The sequence below is a fragment of the Vulpes vulpes genome, chromosome 16 (assembly GCF_048418805.1).
Source record: "Vulpes vulpes isolate BD-2025 chromosome 16, VulVul3, whole genome shotgun sequence".
Classification (NCBI taxonomy): domain Eukaryota; kingdom Metazoa; phylum Chordata; class Mammalia; order Carnivora; family Canidae; genus Vulpes; species Vulpes vulpes.
In genome coordinates this window covers 19,105,663-19,132,252 of record NC_132795.1, presented here as the reverse complement: position 1 = coordinate 19,132,252, position 26,590 = coordinate 19,105,663, and the positions used below count along the sequence as shown (strand labels likewise).

The window sequence follows — 26,590 nt, the reverse complement described above, 5'->3', positions numbered from 1 at the left end:
AGGGAGAAGCAGGCTCCATGCACCGGGAGCCTGATGTGGGATTCGATCCCGGGTCTCCAGGATCGCGCCCTGGGCCAAAGGCAGGCGCCAAACCACTGCGCCACCCAGGGATCCCTCTTTTCTTTTTTTTAATTGAAGTTTAGTTGACACATATTGTTACATTAGTTTCAGGTGTACACATCCTGTAAGAATTTATTATAAATGACTATTAAGATGTCAGAAGTACTGAGTTCTCAAACACACTGCTTTTAAAAAAAACTGCCGTTTTTTGCCTTGCTTCTAAATTCATGTAATTATAAAGATTCCAGTGTTATAAGTTACATTAACCTTTAGGCTTTTTCTTTTATGTTTGGTTTTAAAGTTGAAGAAAATCCAGAAGGTACCATTTCTGTGAACCAAGTTAAGCAAGAACCCAAAGAACCTCCATTGTCTATGGAAACAAAAAAAAATTTGGACTGTAAGAAATTATCTGCCACATAAATTATTGAAGCTTTTCAGAATTTACAACTTGGGTGACTTCTGATGTCATAAAAAAGAAGGTGAATATTGTCAAAGCGCAGCATTGTGATAAATGGACTGAAGACTAGTTCAATGAGCAACTTTGATTTAAAACCGATGTTTGTTGCCAAGTCCATATTTTTGGAAGCTATTTTACTCCTCTCATTTTGTATAATTCTTATGCTTTTTGATTACTGATAAGGCCAGTATTTCAAAAGATCATTTGAATTTATCCATGACAATATAGTCTGAACACAAATAGTTACCTAACTCATACCTTGGAAATATCCAGTTTGAGGTCTGAATAGACAAAAACAACAACAAAAAGGGGTGTGTGTGTGTGTGTGTGTGTGTGTGTGTGAGAGAGAGAGAGAGAGAGAGACTGTGTATATGTATGTTGACTTTTTAAAAAGTTACAAAAGAACTTTTTTCCTCTTTAAAGTTGTGACGAAATTCTTTACGTTAGCAGACAGGTGAGAGATTATTTGTAGTCTGTCTCATTAGGAAGGATAAAACAATAGTAGATTTTAATCATAACAAGAAGCACAGCATTCACATCTGTGGAAACTGTAGTTGCATTTTGGCTTCTTCCATTATAATTTTTATACTTAACACTACAAACCTATAACGTAATAATGGTCATCTAGTAGAAATTTAAAGTGTCTTGGTAAGTACTCAGAATTTTAACTTGAATTAATCAGATAAGCAACAGAAATAAATGTATATTGCATGGATTTATATACTAATGTAGGGAAGGCACTACTTGTGGATAGAAACATGTAGAAATTAAGAGAATTCAGAAAGAATAATAGACTTTCCCTGGTGTTTACAGATGATTTGGGGGAACTTTTTGATATCAGGAGAGGATTTGTTTTTCCTATTTTGTATCGAAGATTCAGCTCTGGTTGGAAAAGAATTTGAGTTGTGTTTATTTTTCTATGCCAGAGTTCTTACTGAATTGGTGGTATTAGAATTTATAATATTTCAAGGTAAGTATTTGTAGTTAAAATTTAGTTCATATTTAAAACAACTGATGTGTATGTATATTTGCTTGTTGAGTAACTATATTTACTTGAAATGCTGAATAAGTCCTAATCACTATATTCATTGTAAGCTTCTGTTTTCTGGAAGGTTGGTAAACTAGAAATGTCAATTATAAACTGTCAATAAATCAATGTAAAGGTTTTTTTCAACCCAGAGACCATTTGTGGGTATAGTTAGGATTTTATTTAAAAGTAATAAGGATTTCAAATGGATATTAATGTTTAATATTCAAAGCATACAAGATATAATGTGAAATTTAACCATAATATTTTACATAAATATGAATCATTTTTCTCTTTTCTAAGTCCAGTCTCATTCTTAATTCACTTTGTTGCAGGTACACAGCATGTATCTAAGTATAAAGCATTGTTATATTATAAGTGATTGGAACTCTTAAAGTCTTTGCTCTTTAGATTTATACCCTATTTAATATGAAAATGTATTTATAATCCTATTTAATAAAAAGTTAATATTCAGTTACATATATGATTTTTAGTTAGAATAGCTAACTGTTCTAAGAATTGAAAGTATTTGATGTCAGCATTTTAGAGGCAGGCTGCTAAATCTGATTATGTTACTCTAAGTTAGACACAGCTCTTAGTTACTTCAACCCCAGATTTCTCTTAGTCTGTGTGTACTTAAAGGGTATAAGCCTAAATTTATAATGTAGTATTATATTATATTGTAGGTAATGATTCTTTTCATTTGTTATTTCTGGGTTTTATGGAAACTGTTTTCAAGATATTAAGTAATCTTTTCATTAATGGCAGTAGTTTTTTATTATTAAATATTTTACCAATTGAACTATATTCCTTTGGAGACATTCTATTCCTTTTTGATGTTGAGTTGTTAAGGAGAAATGCTTGTTAAGAAACAAACTCTAGTCAGTTACCTACAAGGATGAGAGATGTTAGAGCATTCAGACTTTGGCACTTGATCAAGAACAAAGCATAGTTAAAAATATTTCTCTCACTTCATTTTATGTGAATGTCTCTTTCTGATACTGGGTTTTTGTGGGGCTTTGTTTTGTTTTGTTTTCTGTTTTTTTTTTTTTTTTTTGTTTTTTTTTTTTTTTTTTTTATGAGGACAGAAAGTTACAGTACATCCTCCCCACAAACAAAAAACAAAATTAAAAAGCATGAAGGAAGGTTTAAGTCCCTAATTGTATACTCTTTTGGTTTTTAGGTAGAAACTGGAACTATCAATATTTTCATGTAAGTATTTCAATGAGTAGCTCTTTAAAAATGGCTTCTAAATTTTTAAAAATTCATTTGTCCTCTACATGCATGTTCAGTCACAGTATATCAGTATTATATTTTAAAGGTGCTTAGCATCACTTTTTTAAAAGTATGTTTACATATTTTAAATAGTAAATTATTTTTTAAATGCACAGGGTATTAAATACAAGTGCATAAAATTTTCAGTAGCTATATTTGGCATTCTCCTAACAGCTCTACAGCAAAGTTTGATATATGCTCTTTTGTGTCATGTATTACAAGGTGTAATATCTGTCATAAAAGTTGGACATTCAAAATAAGTAGTTAGAAATTCATAATTGCAACTGAGCTTTTTCCCTCATTGTAGTTTTCATGTTTCAAAGCCTCCCAGTGAATTTTATATACACTATAGTGAATTATAAATAAATACCACCATGGTGGGCTTTTCCTTCAATATTAATTTTTTCCATAAGCAGTTAACATGCTTAAAAGAAAAAGCTTTTATAAAAAGTACCCTGTCTTATCCGATGTTTTCTAAAAGTCACGAAAATGATAGAAAACAGATTTTGGAAGCTGATCTTGCATTACAGTTTCTGATTTTGAGGCCTACCAGCTTGTGTTTCATTTTTACATCCTGTCAAAATACATACTTAATCATGTGAGTATGAGAAAGATGTCATTTAATTTGTACCAGGTCTTTTTTAAAGTTTTAAAATGTGTGTGTGTGTGTGTGCGTGTGTGTGTGTGTGTGTGTGTGTGTATGTATATATATATATATGGTAACTTAATGTATAGTGTCTTTGTTATAATGTAATATTTTTCATTAAAAATCCTGTGTTATTTTTTTCTTAAATTTGTTAGTTTTCTTTTTATACTTTTTTTCTGGGGATAGTGGTAGTTTTGTTCATCAGATGTTGAATAAACACTTTACCTGAGAACTTTGGCTAGAAATTTATGTTCAATTTGGAACCTGAAAGTTTTTCAGTATAACTGCCAGTAATCCCTATTATAGTTACATTTTGGGACATATATGCATTTAGTACTCTCAGCTCAGCCAACCATCAATATTTTAAAACAATGCATGTAATAAGGTATTAATTCTTTTTCTATTACATCTTGACATCTTCAAGTACAGCTTTATATTTTTTGGCATAATGAAAGAAGTATATGATTCAAAAAGGAGGGATCATCAGTGTTTTCACTTTTGGCTTTTTTTGCTTTATTCCACCCTGCCTATTTTATAGGACCATAGAAAATCTTATTCTCTCCAGAAAAGACCCTGTATTAACTGTTCCCCACCAGCTGATTTAGACGTTAGACATGTTAAATGGTGTATTGCTTTGGTATCTGTAACTTCTACTTGATTAACTTAGTTATAATGGCAGAAATTTAGTGTACTTTTGGCACATACATGTTAGCTATGAAAACTAGTGTTAAATAATACAAATATTCATTGCTGACTGAATTCTTAAGACTTCAGGGATAAAATCAGAATCTTAAAAAAAAAACTAATGGATTCTAAATTTGATTCACGAGAAGAATAAATTCTATAGTTAAAATTGAAAACCTTTGAAAATGTGATATGGGTATAATAGTACAGGGGAAATGTTGTTTAAGGGTACAAACTTGCAATTAGTAAATAAGCCCTGGAATTCTAATGTACACATAGTAAGTATGGTTAGCAATACTGCATTATAAAATTCAAAGTTGCTCAGAGACTACATCTAAAAGGAAAGAATGGGGGGTAATAAAAAGAGGAAAGAATAATTGTGTGGCATGATAGTGATATTAGCTAGCTCTATCTATGGTGGTAATTATATTGCAAAATATAAATTAGCAAATCAATACATTATATACCTTAAACTTAATGTTATGTATCAATCATATCTCTACTAGGAAAAAAAAGTTTCTAAAACTAGAGGACAGAGTGGGAATCAGATATTAGCAGAGGTTTTAAAAATATTTTTATTGAGGTATAATTGACATAAAACAAAAAGCACATATTTAAAGTGCACAATTTAATAAGTTTTGATATATCTATATACCTATGAAACCATCACCACAATCAAGATGATGAACATATCCATCACATCCAAAAGATCCTACTGCCTCTTTGTAATCCATCCCCTCTTCTTCCTGACTTCCAACACCACATCACCATCCCCAAACAATGACTGATTTGCTTTCTGTCCCTAGACATCAATTTGCTTTGTCTATAATTTTATAAAAATGATATAGTATGAACATTTTTTATCTGACTTTTGTCACTCAGCATAGTTATTTTCAGATTTATCTCTGTCACAGGATATATGAATAGTCCGTTCCTTTTTATTGTTGAGTAGTATTCCATTGTGCGGATACACCAAATTGTCCATTCATCTGTTGATAGATAGCTGGGCTGTTTACAGCTCTTGGCTATTACAAATAAAGCCTCTATGAACATTTGTATAAAAGTCTTTGTATGAATATATGCCTTCATTTCTCTTAAGTAATATCTAGGAGTGAAATGGCTGCATCATATGATAGGTGTAATTTAACATTTTAGGAAACTGTCAAGTGATTTTTCCAAAGTGGATGTACCACTTTACATTCCTGTCAGCAGTATATGAGAGTTCTAGCCAGCACTTGGTATGGACAGGATTTTATATTATAGGCCTTGTAATAGGTATGTAGGAGTATCTGATTGTGGTTTTAATTTCTATTTATATAAGGACCAATGCGGTTGAACATCTTTTCATGTGTTATGTGCCATCTGTATATCTTCTTTAGTGAAGTGTCTGTTTGAATCTTTACCTCATTTTTAATTGGAATTGTTCTTTTCTTATTACAGAGGTTTAAAAAGTATATTATAGACCCACATCCATTTTTTAGAAATGTTATTTACAAGTATTTTCACCTGATCTATAGCTTATCTTTTTAGTTTCTTAACAAAATCTTTCAAAGAACAGTTCTTAATTGTGATCAAGTCCAGTGTATCTTTTTTTTTTCTTTTGTGGATCATACTTTTGTGTAAGAGACCTAAGAGATCTTTTCCTAACCTATGGTTAGAATTTTTCCCAAGTTTTCTTCTAAGAAGTTTTATAACTTTGAGTTTACATTTAGATGCATGCTCTATTTTGAGTTAATTTTTATATATGTGGTACTGGACTCTTTCTTGCATACCATTTTTTAAAAAGATTGTATTTCTCCACTGAATTAAATTTATACCCTTGATGAAAAATCCATTAATTACATATATTTGGATGACTTTCTGGACTCTGTTCTTTATCATTGATCTCTAGTCTATCACAGTGGTCTCAAGCTGGGCAATTTTGCCTCTAGGGGACATTGCACAAAATCTGGAGACTATTTTTTATTTTTTTAAAGACTTTTATTTATTTATTCACGAGAGACAGAGAGAGAGAGAGAGAGAGAGAGGCAGAGACACAGGCAGAGGGAGAAGCAGGCTCCAAGCAGGGAGCCTGACGTGGGACTTGATCCTGGGTCTCCAGGCTCATGCCCTGGGCTGCAGGCGGCGCTAAACTGCTGAGCCACTGGGGCTGCCCTGGAGACAATTTTAATAGTGAGAACTAAAGAGATATTCTGGTTTCTGATAGAAGCCAGAGCTTCTGCTCAATATTGTGCAATGCATATGACAGTCCCCACAACAAAAAGTTATCTAGCTGAAAATGTCTGTAGTACCAAGATTGAGAAACTCTTCTCCGTACTGATGCCAGTACCATGTTATCTTGATTATTATACCTTTATAATGAGTCTTTGAATCCGGTAATATAGTCTTTGAACCTTATTCTTCCTTTCAGATTTCTTTTGGCTATTCTAAATTCTTTGTTTTTCCGTGTGAATTTTAGAATCACCTTGTCATTTTCTTTTTTTTAAAATGCCTGATTGGATTTTGACTGGGATATGTAGACTATATAGATCAATTTGGGGATAATTGAAATCTTAATATTGATACTTTTTTTCCTCTGCAATGTCTTAGAGTTTTCAATTTATAAGTCTCACATATCTTTTGTCAGATTTATCACTAAGAACTTCTAAATGAGTGTTTTTGAATTTCAATTTCTTTTTTGCATCAATATAGAAGTACAGTTGATTTGTTCTGTGGATCTTATATCTTAACAACCTTATTAAACTCACTTATTCTCATAGCTTTTTGGTAGATTCTGTTAGATTTTCTACATAGACAATTACACTGTTGTACATCTTCTTTTCCAGTCTGAATGCCTTGTATTTCTTTTTCACAACTGTTACACTGACTAGAACTTAAATTTTGATTAGAACTGGTTGGAGTGGGGGGCACCTGGATGGCTCAGTGATTGAGCATCTGCCTTTGGCTCAGGTCGTGATCCTGGGGTCCTGGGATTGAGTCCAGCATTGGGCTTCCTGCGGGGAGCCTGCCTCTCCCTCTGACTATATCTCTGCCTTTCTGTGTGTCTCTCATGAATAAATAAATAAAATCTTAAAAAAAAAACTGGTTGGAGTGTACATCCTTGCCTTGCTTCTGATCTCAGGGGGAAAGCATTTAGTCTTTCACTGTTACAAGGTTAACCATATTTTTTGTATATGTCCTTTATCAAATTGGACAGAAATTATCAAATTCTGTCCTTAGCTTGCTGAAAATTTTTGTTAGGAATGGATATTTGATTTTGTCAGCATTTAATATACTGTTAATTTTATCTCATTATTGAGGTAAATCCTTTCTGAGTATTCTACACTGCTTTTGAATTAATGGGGTTTTCTTCTTTGGTTGATGAGAATAGGCCTCTTCTGGACCCTGGGAACCTTAGGAGGTTGTTCTTCCCCTGGTCTTAAGTAATTCCTTATACTCATGCACTGATTGTTAAATACTCTGTTGAATGTTAGAGAGTAGCCTTCTATCAATCTCTGGAGTTTTCTGTATAGCTCTTTCTTATCCAGTACTTCATCCGACACACTCTAGTTGCTTTGGCCTTCCTTGATTTTGAGTTTCATCTCCTCTACTCTGGGAGGTTCTGCGTGGTTTTCCACTCCATCTGCCACAGCCAAGAAACTCTTCAGACAGCAATCTGGGATAACATAGGTTTAATCTCATTTGTTTTCCATTTTTCAGGGATCACTGTCCCCGTTTGAATGATATCCAATGTTTTGAGAATAATTTTTTCATAGATTTTATCCAATTTTATAGTTGTTTCAGGCAGGAGAGTAAATATGGTCACTTGTCCTCCATCTTGACTAGATATGAAAGCTCTCCAGACAGTGTTGATATCATGTCACATTTGGGTTTCTGCAGGAGCAGTCAAATTGGGAGAGGACGTAGGAGGTTGTAAGGGAAGTGCAAGGATAGATTATGAAAAGGAGTAAAGTACAACAAATCTGAGTGAAGCAGGTAGGTATATCATAGTGGGATTTAAGGTATAGAATTGGTTCAAAGTAATTCTCCAGAACAGCCTGACTGTATAGGGACCACCTTTTATGGTATAATTTCCAATCTGCACTGCCATGGTTTCACCAATCATAGTGACTCAGCCTTCTATGTGCCTCACAGTGTTAGGCCATGCAAGATACCAAAATGAATATTTAAAGGTTTGCCTTAAAGGGACTTAGGGTCTCTTATAAACGATATATAACTTTATACAAGATAGAAAATGGTAAATTTAATACTAGGAATATGGATAAAATCATATAAGAATTAAGAAGAAGACATTACATATGAGGAAGAGAACTGACATTTTAGTAAGCATCAGACATTTTATTTGGTGCTTTATATTGTTTTGTTAAAGCACTTGGCATTTTGCCTGGCAAAAAGTAAGTAGTTTATTATTATAGCAAAGACTGGTTGCTAAGAGCGTATGCTCTGAAGTTGGACAGTTAAATTTGAATGCCACTTCCTCTTTATTAGCTGTGTAACTTTGGACAAATTACTTAAACTTTCAGTTCTTTGTATTTTTCTTTCCTCTGAAGAAATAGTAGTAGTAGCCACTAACTAAGCTATTATGAAGATTAAATGAGTTAGCCTATGTTGAGACCTTAGAACCTATAAACACTCAATATATGTTCATTTTTATGATTAATATTAAGATTTTAAATCCTGAAAGGTAAGCATTATCCTTATTTTTTTTTTTAAGTAAGCTCCACACCCATTGTAGAACCCAACATGGGGCTTGAACTCATGACCCTGAGATTAAGACTTGAGCTGAAATCAAGAGTTGAACACTCAACCAACTGAGCCACCCAGGCACCTCATCCTGATTTTAAAAATGATGTATCTGTTAGGGAGTGTCTTTGGCTGCATGCAACAGAGACATGATTACATACCTTAACCAAATAAAGAGGTCTTATTTTTTAATGAAACCAAATCTGAAAGCAGTCTCACCAGGACTGGTATGGTGGTTCCATGTTGCCACCACGAACTCACCCTTCCTTAATCTTCTCATATGACCATCTCTAATATGTGGCTTTCATCTGTATACTTGCTGCTTTTTTGTCCATGATGGTTGCTCTACTTCCAGCATTGATCAGGATTCAGATAGGAAGAATGAATGAGCAAAAGGCCTATGCTGGATGAGTGAGCCAAAGGTCTCTCCTAGGAGATCCATCCTTAACTTTCATTTTTGTCTCATTGGTTAGGAGTATTATATGACCACCCTACTTATAAGGGATGCTAGGAAATGTAGTTCTTTTAAAATTCTAGACTGCTCCAAGAAAAATTATATTTTAATAAAACAGAATTCATTGACTATTGTTTAGGCCACTAATGGTATCTCCCACAAATGGGAGACTGAAATTCAGAAATTCAGTAACTTGCTTGAGGTTGTAAAACAACTATTAAGTGATAAAGTTAATATTGGTAGCAAGGTGTGTCTAATACCATTCCATATTCCTTTTGCCACACAGTCCAGAAAATAAGTGATCTATTAGGATTACAGGATCTTTGAGTTGGGTCTTTCATGACAGAACATTGACATGAGAGTAAATCCAGATGTATAAAATTCAAGGAGCAAGTAGAAAGAATTATAGGGCAGCCCCGGTGGCACAGAGGTTTAGTGCTGCCTTCAGCCCAGGGTGTGATCCTGGAGACCCAGGATCGAATCCCACATCAGGCTCCCTGCATGGAGCCTGCTTCTCCCTCTGCCTGTGTCTCTGCCTCTCTCTCTCTCTCTCTCTCTCTCTCTCTAATAAATAAATAAAATCTTAAAAAAAAAAGAAAGAATTATAAAGCTCATTTGGGGATACAAATATACAGTTCATTTTTTGGTTGTTGTTGTTAAAGTTCATTTTAATGAGAACTTTAGGACTCAATGAAGGAAAGAAGTGGGGGTAAAGACTGAAAAGAGAGTGCTTAAATGGCAGAAATTCTAGAGGGCCAGACTAAGAATTTTACATTTTGCTTAGTAGGTGTTACGTTTAAAGTTCTATCAAAATAATCCATTAAAGGAGCCCATGGAATCAAAAAGCTATTCTAAAATCTGGATGAAATTTTAAATTTTGCAGATTTCTGAAGATAGGTATAATGACCAAATGGAAATGATAGAGTAATCTTTTGATTACCATAATAAAATTGCAAAACAAATTTCTGGCGATGACTACTGTTATTTATAATTGCTTTATAGAAACTGTTGGTTTTTTTTTTAATTTTTATTTATTTATGATAGTCACAGAGAGAGAGAGAGAGAGAGAGAGAGAGAGGCAGAGACACAGGCAGAGGGAGAAGCAGGCTCCATGCACCAGGAGCCCGACGTGGGATTTGATCCCGGGTCCCCAGGATCGTGCCCTGGGCCAAAGGCAGGCGCCAAACTGCTGCGCCACCCAGGGATCCCAACTGTTGGGTTTTTACATTTATATTCTACAAGGACAGTCTAAAATCTTAAAGATGGTCATTCATTCATTCAATAAAAGACATATTTCCTGCCCTTTTGAAGTTTACTTTCCAGTAGAGGGAAATAGATAATAAATAATAAACATAGTAAATAAGTATATATATTAAAATAATAAGCACATTATATATATTTATATCTAAGTATATGTACTTAAATATATTATTGTATGCATACTATATACTTATACATTAGGTTGACAAGTGATGTAGTATAAAAATGGAACAGAGAAAAAGGGACATTTGAGAGTTAATATGGTAAGAGTTGCAGTTTTTAAATAGGGCAATCAGAATGGGCTTCACTAAGAATTTAAGCAAATTCTTAAAGGGAATAAGAGAATCTTGCAGATACCATGGAGAGTAGTGCAAAATAAGAGAACTACAGGATTGGGCCGTATTCACTACCCCTGAAGGTCAGCAACAAGGCTGATATAGTTGGAGTGGAGTGAGAAAGTGAGAGAGTACTGGGAAATGAGGTCAGAGAGATAATAGGGAGTCCGATCACGTAGCGTCTCATAATCCATCATAAAGATTTTGGCTTTTACTCAGAGTGGAAATGGGAAGCCATTGCCAAGTTTTGAGCAGAAGAATGACAACATAATATGACATGCCCTTTAAAAGGATCATTTTGGGGATGCCTAGGTGGCTTAGTAGGTTGAACCTCTAACTCTTGATTTCAGCCCAGGTCATGATCTCAGTCATGAGATCAAGCCCTGCATGGGGCTTCATGCTCAGCATGAAGTCGGCTTGAGATTCTCTCCCTCTCCCTTTCCCTTTGCCCCCCACCCCCTGACTTTCACTCTGTCTCTAAATAAATAAATAAATAAATAAATAAATAAATAAATAAATCTTAAAAAAAACAAAAGGATCATTTGGCCACTATATTAAGAACAAACTTTATCTGTCTCTCCCTACTAGGTTAGTAGGGGCAGGGATCTTTGTCTTTTTTTTTTTTTTTCCTATTGATATGTGACTGTGGCAGATGTTTAGAAAATATTTCTGAATAAATTACCATACATATTTAAGTTTTTAGAGTGTTCTTATAAAAAAATAAAAGGAAAACAACCTAAAGACAGAAGGGGAAGTTGTTGAGGGGATAAAATTACTAAAGAAATGTCTTTGAGTAGGAGAAAGGGAGTACCTAAGTAAAGGGCTTGACTTTGGATAGGACCATGGATACCTTATCTATAGATAGATAACAAGGGACACTACATGGGTAAGAAGCTAGTAGGTGGGTACAATTGAGAATGGAAATTCTCTTTTGACTGCTTCAATTTTCTCAGTGAAATAAGAAGCAAGGCCTTTATATAACTGTGAAAATGGGTGTGTGGGGGAAGCATGTTGGGGAGAAAAGCTAGTATGAAAGTAATTAGGCAAAGGAGATGTAATATTATTGTTGGGTCTCCTTGATTAAGGGTGCATTTAAGGTTCATGTTCATAAATTGAAAATCAGATTAGTCAACATGTTTGTATGTTTTTGTCCAATCATTATTAATAGTGGCTGAGTATTGAGAACCAGACACTGTGTTACCTGCTGGTTGTATGAAAGATTAATAAAACCTAATCTTAGCCCAATAGGGACTCAATGTAGTAGCAGACAGTTGTATTTTTTTTAAGATTTATTTATTTTGGGGAGCACATGTGCAAGGGGAGGGGCAGAGGGAGAGGGAGTCTCAAGCAGACTCCCTGCTGAACTAGGAGCCCAGTGTGGGACTGGATCTCACTACCCTAAAATCATGACCTGAGTTGAAATCAAGAGCTGGCTACTTAACCAATTGAGTCACCCAGGTGCCCTGTGGCAGACAATTTTTTAATCAACGTTATAAAATGGTATGATAAGTACTCTCAATTCAAAGGAAAAAACACTGTAAATCAAAGAAGTTCCAGGCAAGTGAACAATTCAGGTTATAGAGTGAACAACAGATTAGTCTAAGAAGGCAAAAGATTGTGAAAGAATCACTTCCAAACTCTTACTTCCAGTGTCCAATCAAAAAGGTATTATGTATGAACTTTGTGTAATTCCAATCAGATCCTCTTCTTTGCAACTCATCTTAAAAGAGATCCCAGAATTCATAAATATCGTACCTCTGACTTCCCCTGTGAGATACTAAGACTATCCAGATAGTATTTTCGCTTACTGCAGTAAGCAAAAACCTCAGTTTTGCTCTATCAACAGGTTATTTTGGAGGTATTTTAAAGGAGTCAGCGTTTGACTGTCTTGGAGGTCTTATCAAAATCTGGTCACCTTGGAAACAGCATAATTTTCTGAGGCCTTTTCAGCCTCCAGCACAGGGTCTCTCCAATGAAAGTGGTGAGGTAAGTTCATGTTGGGTCTGAGCTCTGATTTCTAATTGTGTCATCAGATACTCCAAATGCCAGTTTGTTTTGTTTAGTTTCATACTGTATTTAGGAATAAACTCTTTTTTTTTTAATCCATTGATTGATCAGGTTTAAAAAACTTTTATTTGATAGAAATTTACATTATTATGGTCTATATTACTGTTTGTTTGCTCTTGTCATGTCTTCATCATACATCTATAAGAAGAGGTTCATAGGGATGAAGGTGGGTGTAAACTTGTAGGTTCAGAAGGTTTTTTTGAGACTGGCATCCTTTGGGAAAACTGTCTCAAGTAATTTATGAAAGTTTCATGAGAATTTTGCCCACTCTTGTTTTATTTTGTCCATGAAAGTATGGTTCTCTTTAGCAGGGAAGTCCCCAAGTTTCACATTTGGCTAGAGTGTTCTCAGACTCAGGTTTATCTTTAGTTTGGTTCTGTAGCCATTCTGGGCTGGATTCCTGCATCTTATATGTATTTATGCTAGAATAAAAATGTGTCTTATTTACTTTCTAAATGATAAAAGAATTAGTTGGAATTATAATTGTTTTGGAGGGGGGAACTTCTGATATAAACACAATTGTTCCTTTGGGGAGGTGACTTGAAGCAAAATGAACTCAATACCCAAACATATAGTTGTCTACTTTTAAGGCAAGAGGAAACTTCCAAAATATATTCAATGGATTATGAAATTGCCTACTTAAAAGATTCTTTGGCAAAGGCAAGAGAAAAACATGAAAAATTTAGAACTGTCTTTTCTAAATCCTTTCAAATCACAATTTGAATATGATGTCCTTTATTCTTCTGTTCTACTTCCTCATCCCATGTTCCTCCATTTCCCTCTTCTGTCTCTCCTTTGGACTTTTTCTCCTTCCCTTAAAAATACCCCATAAGGAGATATTCTTGTTGGTCTAAAAGAGAAAGATCACTTTAGTATAATACGCTCTCAGTTTTATACTTAAAGTATTAACAATTTAAACCAGCTGTAATGATTGATTCCTTCTCCCTCATCCTCTTCTATGTACATGTATGTCAAAATACGTTTTCCTTCATCTAAAGTTTTCCCTCTCATTAATTAAAAAGAGATAATTAATCTTTTACACTGATAATTTTGTATTTGACTAAAGGTGGCTTATTTATTTATTTATTTATTTATTTATTTATTTATTTTCCTTCTCTTTTTAAATTTCTATTCCTCCTCTTCTTTTCCCTCCTAGGGAAACATTAAGGATTAATTGACAAAAACAATTATTCTGTCATTATGTGCTCAATCTAGGAATGTATAATGAACAATTTCTAAAATAGAAAAATCATTGAATTTTGTTTCTTTTTCTTTAAAATTGCTTTTAAGAGATATTTCTGGTTAAAACTACAAGAAAAGGGCCACTGTGTGGCTCAGTCAGTTGAGATCCAACTCTTGGTTTTGGCTCAGGTAGTGATCTTAAGGTCATGAGAGTGAGCCCCAAGTTGGGCTCCCATGTTCAGCATGGAGTCTTCTTGTCCTTCTCCCTCTGCTCCTCCTCATGCTCATTCTCTCTCTCTCTCTCTCTCTCTCTCAGATTAAATAAATAAATAAAATCTTTTTTAAAGAACTGCAAGAAAAGAAGAAAAAAAACCTTGGTTTCAAGATGAAGGACTTTGAAATAGGGTTTAAGGAGTTTGCATAACTTCATTTATAAATACAAAGTTTATATATTATGTAGAAAATGTTCATAAAATATTCCTGATGGAGGAATCATTGGACAAATTAGAATGAATTAATCATACTGGTTTAAAGGATTAAAAAACAATTATCTTCCTACTTTAATATATCAAATTAATGCCAACACAATATGCTAGTTTATACAAAAAGATAGAACATCTCATAATTTAAACTTTATATACTCCTTGCATTGATTTTATGGGACAAACAAGTTATTAATATCATTATTTCTACAAATTAAGCTTACAAAAATTTAGAGTCATGATTGACTAGATAAGATTGTAATGATATTGTTAAAAAGTTTTATAATCTTAAGTTATTTCTATAATATCAAAATTCTTAAGAACTTTATATTTGGGGTGCCTGGGTTGCTCAGTTGGTTAAGTATTTGCCTTCCACTCAGGTCATGATCCTGGGGTCCTGGAATCGAGTTCTGCTCCCTGCTCCACAGGAGAGTCTGACTCTCTGTCTTCCCTCTGCCCCTCCCCACCCCCCCTCACTTATGCTTTCTCTCTCAAATAAATAAAATCTTTTTTTTTTAAAGAACTTTATATTTAACTAAAATCATAGTTTCTAGTTCCTTAGCTAACTTAAAGACCTTAGACAAGGGTCAAATTGAGTTAATTGATGGATAATTTTGAATACTTGGGTAAAATCAAAAGAAAAAAATGAGTGAAGTTGGTCACTAAACAGTTTTATTTTGCTGTTATATATTTAAAAATAGATGTAGATTGGAGTGCCTTATTGGCTTAGTCAGTAGAGCATGTGACTCTTGATTTCGAGGTTGTGAGTTTAAGCCCTAAGTTGGGACTCAGCTTACTTAAAAAATAATAAAATAAATAAATAAATAAATAAATAAATAAATAAATAAATAAATAAATAAATAAAATAAAATAAAATAAAATAAAATAAAATAAAATAATAAAATAAAAATAGATACAGATGTGAAAATGCTTTTTGATTTTTTTTTTTAATACAGGCTCCATACCCAGTGTGAAGCCCAACACAGGACCTGAACTCATGACTCTGAGATTAAGATCTGAGCTGAGATCAAGAGTCAGACACTCAGCAGGCTCCCTGCATGGAGCCTGCTTCTCCCTCTGCCTGTGTCTCTGCCCCCCCCCCCCGCTCTCTCATTTATGGATAAATAAAATCTTTTTAAAAAATTTTTAAAAAATTAAAAATAAAGAGTCAGACACTTAGCCAACTGAGCCACCCAGGCCCATGGATTTTGTTATATACATAGGTCTCCTTAAAATTTATAAAGACAATATGACAGACATTCTCATTAGAAAAACAACTAAGCAATTTCTTATTTCCTATCTTCTACTTTTGTCTAGGGAGAAATAAAAGTTGGTCACCTAGGTTAAATGGAGCCAGTAAGGCTATACTCTGTATAGTTACAGAGAGAGATGAATATGTATGCAAAACCATGTGTATGGTCTGTTTCTTTAAAAAATTGTTGCACTTAGGATGGTACTTTGGTAGAATGCTGAAATGGCCTTCTTAAAGCAGAGCTTCAGCATTAGAGGCAACATCCTGAAAGGATGTTGATTCTTGAAGATGTAATATATGCCTTAAATCAGAGACCTCTCTATGGTGCTGTGTTCCTGACAGGAAGAATACATGAATGCAATAACCAAGGGACAGAATCAGAAATAGCCCCAGTGACACACTGGGAGATTTTGTGCTTCCCATCCTTTTAATTCTGGGCTCTGTAGGGTTGGAAGTCCTGGTCCCCAAAGGGAGCATACTCTTGCGAGGGAACACACAAAAGTTTGTATACTATAAGATAAAGCTGCTGTCTGGGCACTTTGAAGTCCTTGTATCCAGGCACCAACAGGTAGGAAAAGGCATCGGCATACTAGAGATGGTAATCAACCCAGATCAGCAGGAGGACATAGAGCAGAGGGACTGTGGAACCCAGATGATTCATTTGGGCACCTTTGGTTATTTCCATGCTCCACTATAATTGTGAATGGGTGCATGTAGCAGTGTCACCATATGAACGATACGATTGCTTAGTCCCCTCAGAAACTGAGATTTGAGTCATACTGATGTGGGAAACAAAGGCAAAAGAAAAATTAAGTTTCCTTACTACTTACAGCCCATTGACAAGTCCTTGATATAGGCCAAGTGGCATTTTCTCTAGGATCTCAGCTGTCTCAATGTGAATACTTTGCTAAGGGCAAAATGGAATGTTAGCCTGACCCCCAGAATCCTGTAAGTCTACTTTAACATATAAAAATCCCTTTGGAAACTTCCTTTAACCCCCAAAATATGTGTTGGCAGTGATCTCCCCAAGTATATGACCCACCAATAATACATCTGAAAGGTCTCATGGCTAAGGTTTTATTAGACAGTAATAAATGACCTTTTCCCAACAATAGCTAGCCCCCACCCCCCCTCAAGATCCTGGAAGCCTTGCTTCCAAAATTCCTTAGAGACCTAGGCTCTCCTTAACCCCCTCCCAACTTGAAAGTATATAATCACCACTTCTCATGACCCCAGTGCAGCTCTTCCTACCCATGGGTCCTTCCCTGTGCATTAGTAAAACCACCTTTTTGTATCAAAGACATCTCAAGAATTATTTCTTGGCCATCAGTTCCGAACACTAGCATCTTTCCTACATCAATACCAGCAGTGAGCCTCCAAGACCTGGTGAGTTAATAGCTGAGAGTGAGGGAAATTAGAATAACTACTGGAAGTGGGAGAAGATTAATACGAGTTGTAACTCCAAAGATCAACTACAGTGTTAGAGGTTCCTTCTAAGTTTCCCCTCAGGAAAATGGGCCCAGAAGAACCATAGAAGTCTGGCACTCTGATCTGTGGGAAGAGATAAATCTGTTTAGCAGAAGAGGTAGGCCACGGCAGCTATGAAAATGAGTCCCTCAGAGCTCCTGCTGCAGATGGAGTTATTGACAAAGGATCCCAGCTGCTATGCTCTGGATCTACCATGGTGCTGGTGCAGAAGCTGTGCTTCTCACAGGCTGCTCCCAGACAATGGCTGAGCATGGCAAAAGTACTAAGATGGTCCTACTTATGTGAGAAGGAGGACTTTTTGATGGGTTACTTGACTTGAGGTTTCCCCATCAAGCTTGCCGACTACTCAATACTAATGAGGCCCTTGTATTGAAAAACTGAAGTTAGACCCCCCAGAACCTCATAAACAACCTCCTCAGAGACACTGCTAAGGTCTGTCAAGGTAGTATTCTCCTTACTGCAATAGGCAAAAAACTTAGTTTTGCTTATCAACAGGTTATTTTGGTGGTATTTTTAGGGAACTAGCATTTTAATAGACAAACGGAACCATCATTCAAAAAGCAGAGGGAAGAGCTTCACAGATAGGAGGAATAGTATTGCAAAGGCCTTGAGTTGGGAAAAAAAGGAGAGAAAGTAGGCGTATTAGATGGTGTATTAGGTGGTGTATTAGATGAGGTCAGAAACGTACAGAAAGCCTTAGAGTCCTTGGTCATTGTAGTATCAATTTCATTCTGAGTAAAACAAAAAGTTAGAGAATTTTTAGTGGAGAAGTGATACACCCGGGTATATATGTTGTAGAATATGTTATAGAGGGACATGAATGGAAATGGAGGGAGCAGTTAGGAGGTTATTGGAATGGCACAGGTGAGAGCTTAGGTGATTTGGATCTAGAGTGATAGGGATACAGGAGGCAAAGAGAAATGGACAAATTCAGGATATATTTTGGAGATAGAATCATCAGAACTTGCTGATTGGTTGGCTTTTGGGGGAGGACCTGTGGGGATGTGTGTGAAGGAAGGGAAGGAATGACTCCAGCTAAGGTTTTAGCCTTGATCAACTATGTGAATGGTAGTGAATTTTACTGAGTTGACGAAAACTGAGGGAAGGAATAGATTCAGAAAAACAAAGCAAGAGCTCTTTTTTGAACCTGGTTGGTTTTGACTTCCAAATGGAAATGGTAAGTAGGCACTTAGAGTTACAAGTCCAGAGGTCAGCATTGTAGATAAACATTTTTGTGAATTATCAACATGGATGATGATGAGAAACTGGAGAACAAAGAGATCACCTGAGAGGGAAAAATGCAGATAAAGAAGAGAAGAATGCCCAGGATCTAGCCCTGAGGCCCTCCAACATTTAGATTAAGAAGTTAAAAGACTGACATGTGGGTGGCTCAGCAGTTGAGTGTCTGCCTTTGGCTCAGGGCGTGATCTCGGACTCACACATCAGGCTTCCTGCATGGAGCCTACTTCTCCCTCTGCCATGTCTCTCTTTCTCTCTCTCTCTCTCTCTCTCTCTCTCTCTCTCTTTCTCTCTCTCTCTCTCTCATAAATAAATTAAAAATCTTTAAAAACAAAAAAAGAGAAGTTAAAAGGAACACCAAGAATGCTTAAAACTGGTCAATTAAGTCCACTTTGAACCTGTGAGGTAATGTTGGGGCAGGAAGTATCACAGATTAGATTAGTTGCTAATTAAAGCAATCTCTTCAGTCTCTTAGTTAACAAATACATATTCAGTGTATACAGTGTATTATCATAGCGGTGTCCAAGAGACATTACAATATAAGGTGGTAACTCTAGTCTAAATGCCCCTTACTATTCCAGGTATATATATATATATCGCTCCTCTACAATTGAGGCATATCAGATTTGTAGACTTGATTGTAAAAATATTTCAGAAAAATCTTTCTGCTTTCTAGTCTTTTTTTTTTTTTTTTTAAAGATTTTATTTATTTGAGAGAGAGCACAAGTGAAGGGAGAGGCAGAGGAGGAAGGAGAAAGAGGCTCCCTGGCTCAATCCCAGTACCCCAAGATCATGACCCAACCCGAAGGCAGAAAATCAACCCTCTGAACCACTCAGGCGCCCCTGTTTTCTAGTCTTTTTTTAAACCAACTACCTTAAACTATCATTTTTTATCCTTTTTATACATTATTCAGTTTTTTATTTAATAAACATTAAACTTCTTTAATTATTTTGCTTTTGCCTAAAATATGGTTAGGTAGCAGTAATAAATTCTGCCTTTATTATTATTATTTTTTTAAGATTTTATTTATTTATTAGACACAGAGAGACAGAGAGGCAGAGAGAGAAGCAGGCTCCAGGCAGGGAGCTCAACGTGGGACTTGATCCCGGGTCTACAGGATCATGCCCTGGGCTGAAGGCGGCGCTAAACCACTGAGCCACCTGGGCTGTCCTCAATTCTGCCTTTAAAAAGATGATTAGAATTTGGTAAATATATTAGCTGTGTTAAGAAGATCCTTCTCTTTTCAGGTTTGATTAACATTTGAAAATTCCGGGATCCCTGGGTGGCGCAGCGGTTTGGCGCCTGCCTTTGGCCCAGGGCGCGATCCTGGAGATCTGGGATCGAATCCCACATCAGGCTCCCGGTGCATGGAGCCTCCTTCTCCTTCTGCCTGTGTCTCTGCCTCTCTCTCTCTCACTGTGTTCCTATCATAAATAAATAAAAATTAAAAAAAAAAAATTTGAAAATTCCTTGTAATGCTTTGATACTAGAATTATATAAATAAAAAATACGGGTGTATTTGGGTTTTCAAGAATTTCATCGGGACAGCCCAAGTGGCTTAGTGGTTTAGTGCTGCCTTCCACCCAGGGCGTGATCCTGGAGACCCGAGATCGAGTCCTGCGTTGGGCTCCCTGCATGGAGCCTGCTTCTCCCTCTGCCTGTGTCTCTGCCTCTCTCTGTGTGTCTCTCATGAATAAATAAATAAAATCTTAAAAAAAAAGAAGAATTTCATCAAAAGATACAAGAAAGAACAAAACAAAACAAGCCTATAGTAGCTATAAGACAGTTTGTGGCTTTCAGAGTAACAGACTTCTGTGTCAGTTGCATAATAGTGATTATTTATTCATGAAGTCTTTTTATTTCCATGGAAACACTGAGATCGTTTTAATTTTTAATTACACTAGAGTTTACAGTTCCATAGATTTTAACTCTGTAGCAACAAGTGCAGAGCTAGAGCTTTACCCATTTCCACTTTAAAAGGTATAAAGGAGAAAGAGAAGGTTTAAAATGATCATAAATTTCATTTAGTTACAATCTTTAGCTGTATAATTTCTCCTGAACCTACTCTTCAATTTTATGTCCAGTTAATTCTTCCATTTTTGTTTATACCATTTGGCTAAAAGTGTTTTCACAGGAAATACCTGCAATGCAAAATTCAACAATGGATGCTGTTAAGATAGTTTGTAAGATGTATAAAGTTGTTGTGAAGTAGTATAAGAAGCAGAGGACCAACTCTGCCTGTTACTTATGTGAATTATCTTAGGTGAACCACTTCATTTCTGTGGCCCTCGATTTCTTCCTCTGCAACCTGAAGACTGAGGTTGGATAATAGAATTCAGTGGTTCTCTGAAATAGGTTGGCTGTGCTGAGCCCAGGACTTGTGGAAACTATCCACATAGGCCCTATAAATATGTTGGTAATATTTCTCATGACATGAGTATTTGTCAACAGGAACTGGATGCAGAACAGTAATAAAAAGCTATTGAATGAAACAATTTGTTCACTAAATGGATCTGATAAAGATTTTATAGATAGGAAATATTTTTTTTTTAGTCCTTTTTCTGATACATAAGTTTTACTGGTTCAGTTCCTATTTGATCAAGGTAATTTTCAGAATGCAAATGATGTTTTTATAGTCATTCTATTTTATTACCAGTTGTTATTGGGACATCTGGATGGCTCAGTGGTTGAGCGTCTGTCTGCCTTCGGCTCAGGACGTGGTCCTGGAGTTCCAGGATCGAGTCCTGCATCAGCTCCTGCATGGAGCCTTCTTCTCCTCCCCCCTGCCTATGTCTTGGCCTCTCTCTGTGTCTCTCATGAATAAATAAATAAAATCTTTTTTAAAAATTACTAGTTGTTATTAATCTCTTACTGTGCCTAATCTATAAATTAAAATTTATCATAGGTATGCATGTATAGGAAAAAACATAGTATATGTAGGCTTCAGTAATATCCATAGTTTCAGGCATCCGTTGAGGGTCTTGGAAAGTTTCTGGCATGGATCAGAGAAGATTTTTGTAATTTCTCCTCTTTAAACATAATTTGGGGATGCCTGGGTGGCTCAGTGGTTGAGCGTCTGCCTTTGGCTCAGGTCATGATCCCAGGGTCCTAGATTGAGTCTCAGGGCTCCCTGCATGGAGCCTGCTTCTCCCTCTGCCTATGTCTCTGCCTCTCTCTCTGTGTCTCTCATGAATAAATAAATAGAATCTTAAAAATAAATGAATAAACATACTTTGGATCATATACAGTCATAAATCCTGCTTTTTTTTTTTAAAAAAAAAGTAACTACATTGTATTGAAAGTTTCTTTAAAATTGTTTTTAATGGGATCCCTGGGTGGCGCAGCGGTTTGGCGCCTGCCTTTGGCCCAGGGCGCGATCCTGGAGACCCAGGATCGAATCCCACGTCAGGCTCCCGGTGCATGGAGCCTGCTTCTCCCTCTGCCTGTATCTCTGCCTCTCTCTCTCTCTCTCTGTGTGACTATCATAAATAAATAAAAATTTAAAAAAAATAAATAAAACAATCCTGGAAAAAAAAAATCCTGCATTAAAAAAATAAATAAATAAAATAAAATTGTTTTTAATAATATAATATAGCATATGTTTTTCACATCTATTTTATTCATCCCCAGATTGTTGAACACTTGCGTAGTTTCAATATTTTTAATGCCAGGGATGCCTGGGTGGCTCAGTGGTTGAGTGTCTGCCTTCATCTCAGGGCATGATCCCAGAGTCCCCGGATCGAGTCCCACATCAGGCCCCCTGCATGGAGCCTACTTCTCCCTCTGCCTATGTCTCTGCCTCTCTCTCTCTCTGTGTCTCTTGTGAATAAATAAAATCTTTAAAAAATATATTTTTAATGCCAAATATTTTTGGTATAAAAGTCATTTTTTGCATCTCTGACTACTATGTTTTTGGTTTGGATTCCTACACATAAAATAATTGCTCAAACTGGGATACCTGGATGGCTCAGAAGTTGGGCATCTGCTTTCAGCCATAGAGTGATCATGGAGACCAGGGATCAAGTCCCACATTGGGCTCCCTACATGGAGCCTACTTCTCCCTCTGCCTCTGCCTGTATCTCTGCCTTTCTCTGTGTGTCTCTCATGAATAAACAAATAAAATCTTAAAAAAAATAATTGCTCAAACAGCATAAGCATTTTTACTCTTGATAATATTATCAATTTTTTCCCATAAATGTTATATTTATCCAGAAGTATTTTTTGATTGTGTATCTAATCACATCCTCATGAGAATTAAATATAATTCCAAGACTTTTCTAGGGGTAACTGGGTGGCTCAGTGGTTTAAGCGTCTGCCTTTGGCTCAGGTCGTGATCCTGGGGTCTTGGGATTGAGCCCTGCACTGTGTTCCCTTCTCAACAGGGGGCTTGCTTCTCTCTCTCTCCCTCTGCCTACTGCTCCCCCTGCTTGTACTCTCTTTTATTAAATTAATAAATAAAATCTTTAAAAAATACTTTTCTAATTTGAAATACCTTACTTTTGTTCAAATTAATATGTTTTATTAGTGAGGTGCTTCGTATTTTTTTATATGAAATACTATTTTTTAAAAGATTTTATTTATTCATGAGAGACAGAGAGAGAGAGAGAGAGAGAGGGAGAGAGAGAGAGAGAGAGAGAGAGAGAGGCAGAGACACAGGCAGAAGGAGAAGCAGGCTCCAAGCAGGGACCCCGATGCGGGACTCGATCCTGGTCTCCAGGATCATGCCCTGGGCCAAAGGCAGGCGCTAAACCGCTGAGCCACCCAGGGCTCTGAAATACAATTTTTAATGTGAAAATGGACACTAATCCATTTTTATATTGCAATTCAGTTTTTTAAAGAAATCAATTTCTGTTGGCCTTGTATTTCTTAAAAAATGTTAAAAAAAACCTTTATTTTTCATTTTTAAATACTTTTATTTTTAAAAAATCTTTGAATTATATGATTTATTAAAATTAATGAAAAACATTTAGGGAAAAGCAGTAGAAAAGAGATGGGGAAAGTTAACTCCCTTAGGATAGGGTGTAAATCAGTGGAAGTGTGAATCCTGTGTTATGTAATGTTCGTAAATCCTATCTTTCTCCCTGCAGTCCTTTATTTTATAAAATACATGTTTATGGGATAATTGTATTTCTTTTATTACTTGAGTAGATAGCTAGTTGTAAAAGATTCAAATATGGGAATATACATAGGAAATTACTTCCTCCCTGACATACTTCCTTATTGATAACCATTATCAACAGCAGTTTAGAGTGTAGTATTCCTATTCTTATTCTAGTAATATGTACATATCTCCATATTCTTTTTTTTTTTAAATTTATTTATTCATAGAGACACACAGAGAGAGAGGCAGAGACACAGGCATAGGGAGAAGCAGGCTCCATGCAGGGAGCCCGACGTGGGACTCGATCCCGGGTCTCCAGGATCACACTCCGGACTACAGGCGGCGCTAAACCGCTGAGCCACTGGGGCTGCCCCATATATCTCCATATTCTTTAAATGTGAAATATAAATACACACGCACACACACACACACACACATATAAATGTAAATGGATAATATAATACCTACTATTCAGATCTTAGTTTCTTCACCTAATAGAATGTCTGAAAGAGCTTACTTTTCCCCCTACAATGTAAGAAGCTTCTTTTCCCTCATCATATATACAACCCCTGATCATAATAAAAAAATTTTGATTAAGATATGAAAGATGGGGATGCCTGGGTGGCCCAGTGGTTGAGCATCTGTGTTCAGCTCAGGGTGTGATCCTGGTGTGGGAATCGAGTCCCACATCGAGACCCACTTGGGTTCCCTGCGAGCAGCCTGCTTCTCCATCTGTCTGTATCTCTGCCTCTCACTGTGTCTGTCATGAATAAATAAATAAAATTTTAAAAAAAAAAGATATGAAAGATGTTTTTAAAATGCTAAAAATCACCTGAAATCAGTCCATTAATATTTTGGCAACCATTCTTTCATGCATCTCTTAATATATCTTATGTAATTAATGTTTATTCTGACACCAGCTAGTATACTGCAATTCAATTCTGGCATTAACCACCCAAAGTTAGTACAGACCATACAAGTTTAAAGGCATGGTCTCCCAACAACTGCCCCTACTTTAGACACCAGTTAAAAGTGGGGAGCCCAGGCCACCTGCATGACCAGCTGCCTACAAATCTGGGACAATCCCATGACCCTTGAAGGTTTGATAATTTGCTGGAATGATTCAGAACTGTTGTTAAAGATTTAAGTTTATTAGAAAGTGTACAAGTCAGAAACAGGCTAATAAGAGACATTCAAGGCAAGACCTGGGAGTCCTAAATGCAGAAGTTCCCATACCTTTTCCTCATGAAATCAGGGCAGTTCACCCTCCCATCATATTAATGTGCTCACCTACTAGGAAGCACTACTGAGCTTCATGAGTAGAGCTCCTATTGGAGTTTCATTACATAGACAAAATTGATTAAATCATTGGCCTGTCATCACAGAACTCATTCTCCTTTTCTCAGAGGTCAGAAGGTCGGGCTGATATCATGAGGCTCAAAGCCCCAAGTTTCTAATCACATGGTTGGTCTATCAGGCATGACCAGCCCTGATCTAGAAGCTACCTAGGGTCCACCATGAGTAACCTCATTTGTATAAACCCAGATATGATCCAAAGAGCTCATGAATAACAGAGACATTCCTTTTACTTGGGAAATTCTAGGAACTGAGTTACTCCCAGGAATCAAAGACAAAGGTGAGTTAACTTCTTTATTATACAGAAGTGTCTTGTATAGTTTGTTTTTATTGTAGGTGCCTATTTTTTTAAATATTTTATTTATTCATGAGAGACAGTGAGAGAGAGAGAGAGAGGCAGAGACACAGGCAGAGAGAAGCAGGCTCCATGCAGGGAGCCCGATGTGGGACTCAATCCCGGGTCTCCAGGATCACACCCTGGGCCAAAGGCAGCGCTAAACCACTGAGCCACCGGGGCTGCCCGTAGGTGCCTACTTTTGTCTCCAATTTCTTACTGTGTCCATATATCAGTTCTTTCTCATTTTTTCCAAGGCTGTGGTGTGAAACATAACATGTTTTATGTATTAAATGTATTAATTCTGTCTATAAATAGTTCTTGTTCCCTCTTTCTGGTTTGCCCTTTAATTTGGTAATTAAAATAATTAGTCCTATGCTTAGTCCTTCTCCTTTAGACAGCAAGTAAATATTTATCTAAAATTTCTTGCAAAAAAAAATTTCTTGCAGATTTTAAGTCTTTTTTCCCTCACATATTGAATTCATTCCAGCACAGAGTACAAGTAAAGTTTAAATGTTTTTTTTTTTTTTTTAGTTAACCAATTGTCCCAACACAATGAAATGAATTTTCGTTTTTCATATTTACCCTTACAAGAAATGGATGAGTTGTGAGGAATTAGGGGTTTGATATGTTATGAGAAAGGTATTATTATCTCCATTTTTTGGATGAAGACACTGAGATTCATAGTAGCTAAATAATTTTACTGGGTTAATCTGGAAAGGAAAGAATTACCTATCTGAATCAAAAACCTAAAAAATGCAATTATTAAATACATTTTTTGGTAAAGGGCATTTAATAAATAGCCAACACTGAAGTCACATGTAAGTACCAAATGACTTAGTGGGTACCTAAGATTATAAAATAATTTATTCTGATATGAAGATTGAAAATTAAGCAGAAGACGGTGAAAATCTAGTCATGACAGTGGAAAATTTGCATTAAGCATAAATCTGGATCCCCAACACAAAATACACTTCCCTTGTGTTGATCAATTTAAATTAGTACTCTACTCTTACTAAATCATACAGAAATTACTAAAAATGTTCACCAAATTTTGGGAGTATGTTTCTAATGGTCCAACTGGAATGTTTTGTGATGCACATGTTAAGAAAATTCATGTTAAAAAGTCCAAAGGGGTTATATTAGC

At 35.9% G+C, this 26,590-nt stretch overlaps 1 protein-coding gene across 17 annotated transcripts in view; it reads left to right on the top strand.

Moving 5' to 3' along the window:
- The window catches only part of CARF (calcium responsive transcription factor), a 105,969-nt gene that overhangs the window by 58,732 nt on the left and 20,647 nt on the right, over nucleotides 1-26,590 (top strand). For 7 of the 17 annotated variants that reach the window (XM_026002516.2, XM_026002518.2, XM_072741997.1 and 4 more), the window contains one exon: nucleotides 362-2,351. In XM_026002516.2, coding sequence (XP_025858301.1) covers nucleotides 362-480 — 119 coding nt within the window. In that variant the 3' untranslated portion in view covers nucleotides 481-2,351. Of the gene's footprint in view, nucleotides 1-361; nucleotides 2,352-2,727; nucleotides 3,698-12,787; nucleotides 12,928-21,308; nucleotides 21,502-26,590 lie in introns of those variants that run through there. The other 10 variants (XM_072741989.1, XM_072741998.1, XM_026002519.2 and 7 more) reach the window with 5 other exon arrangements.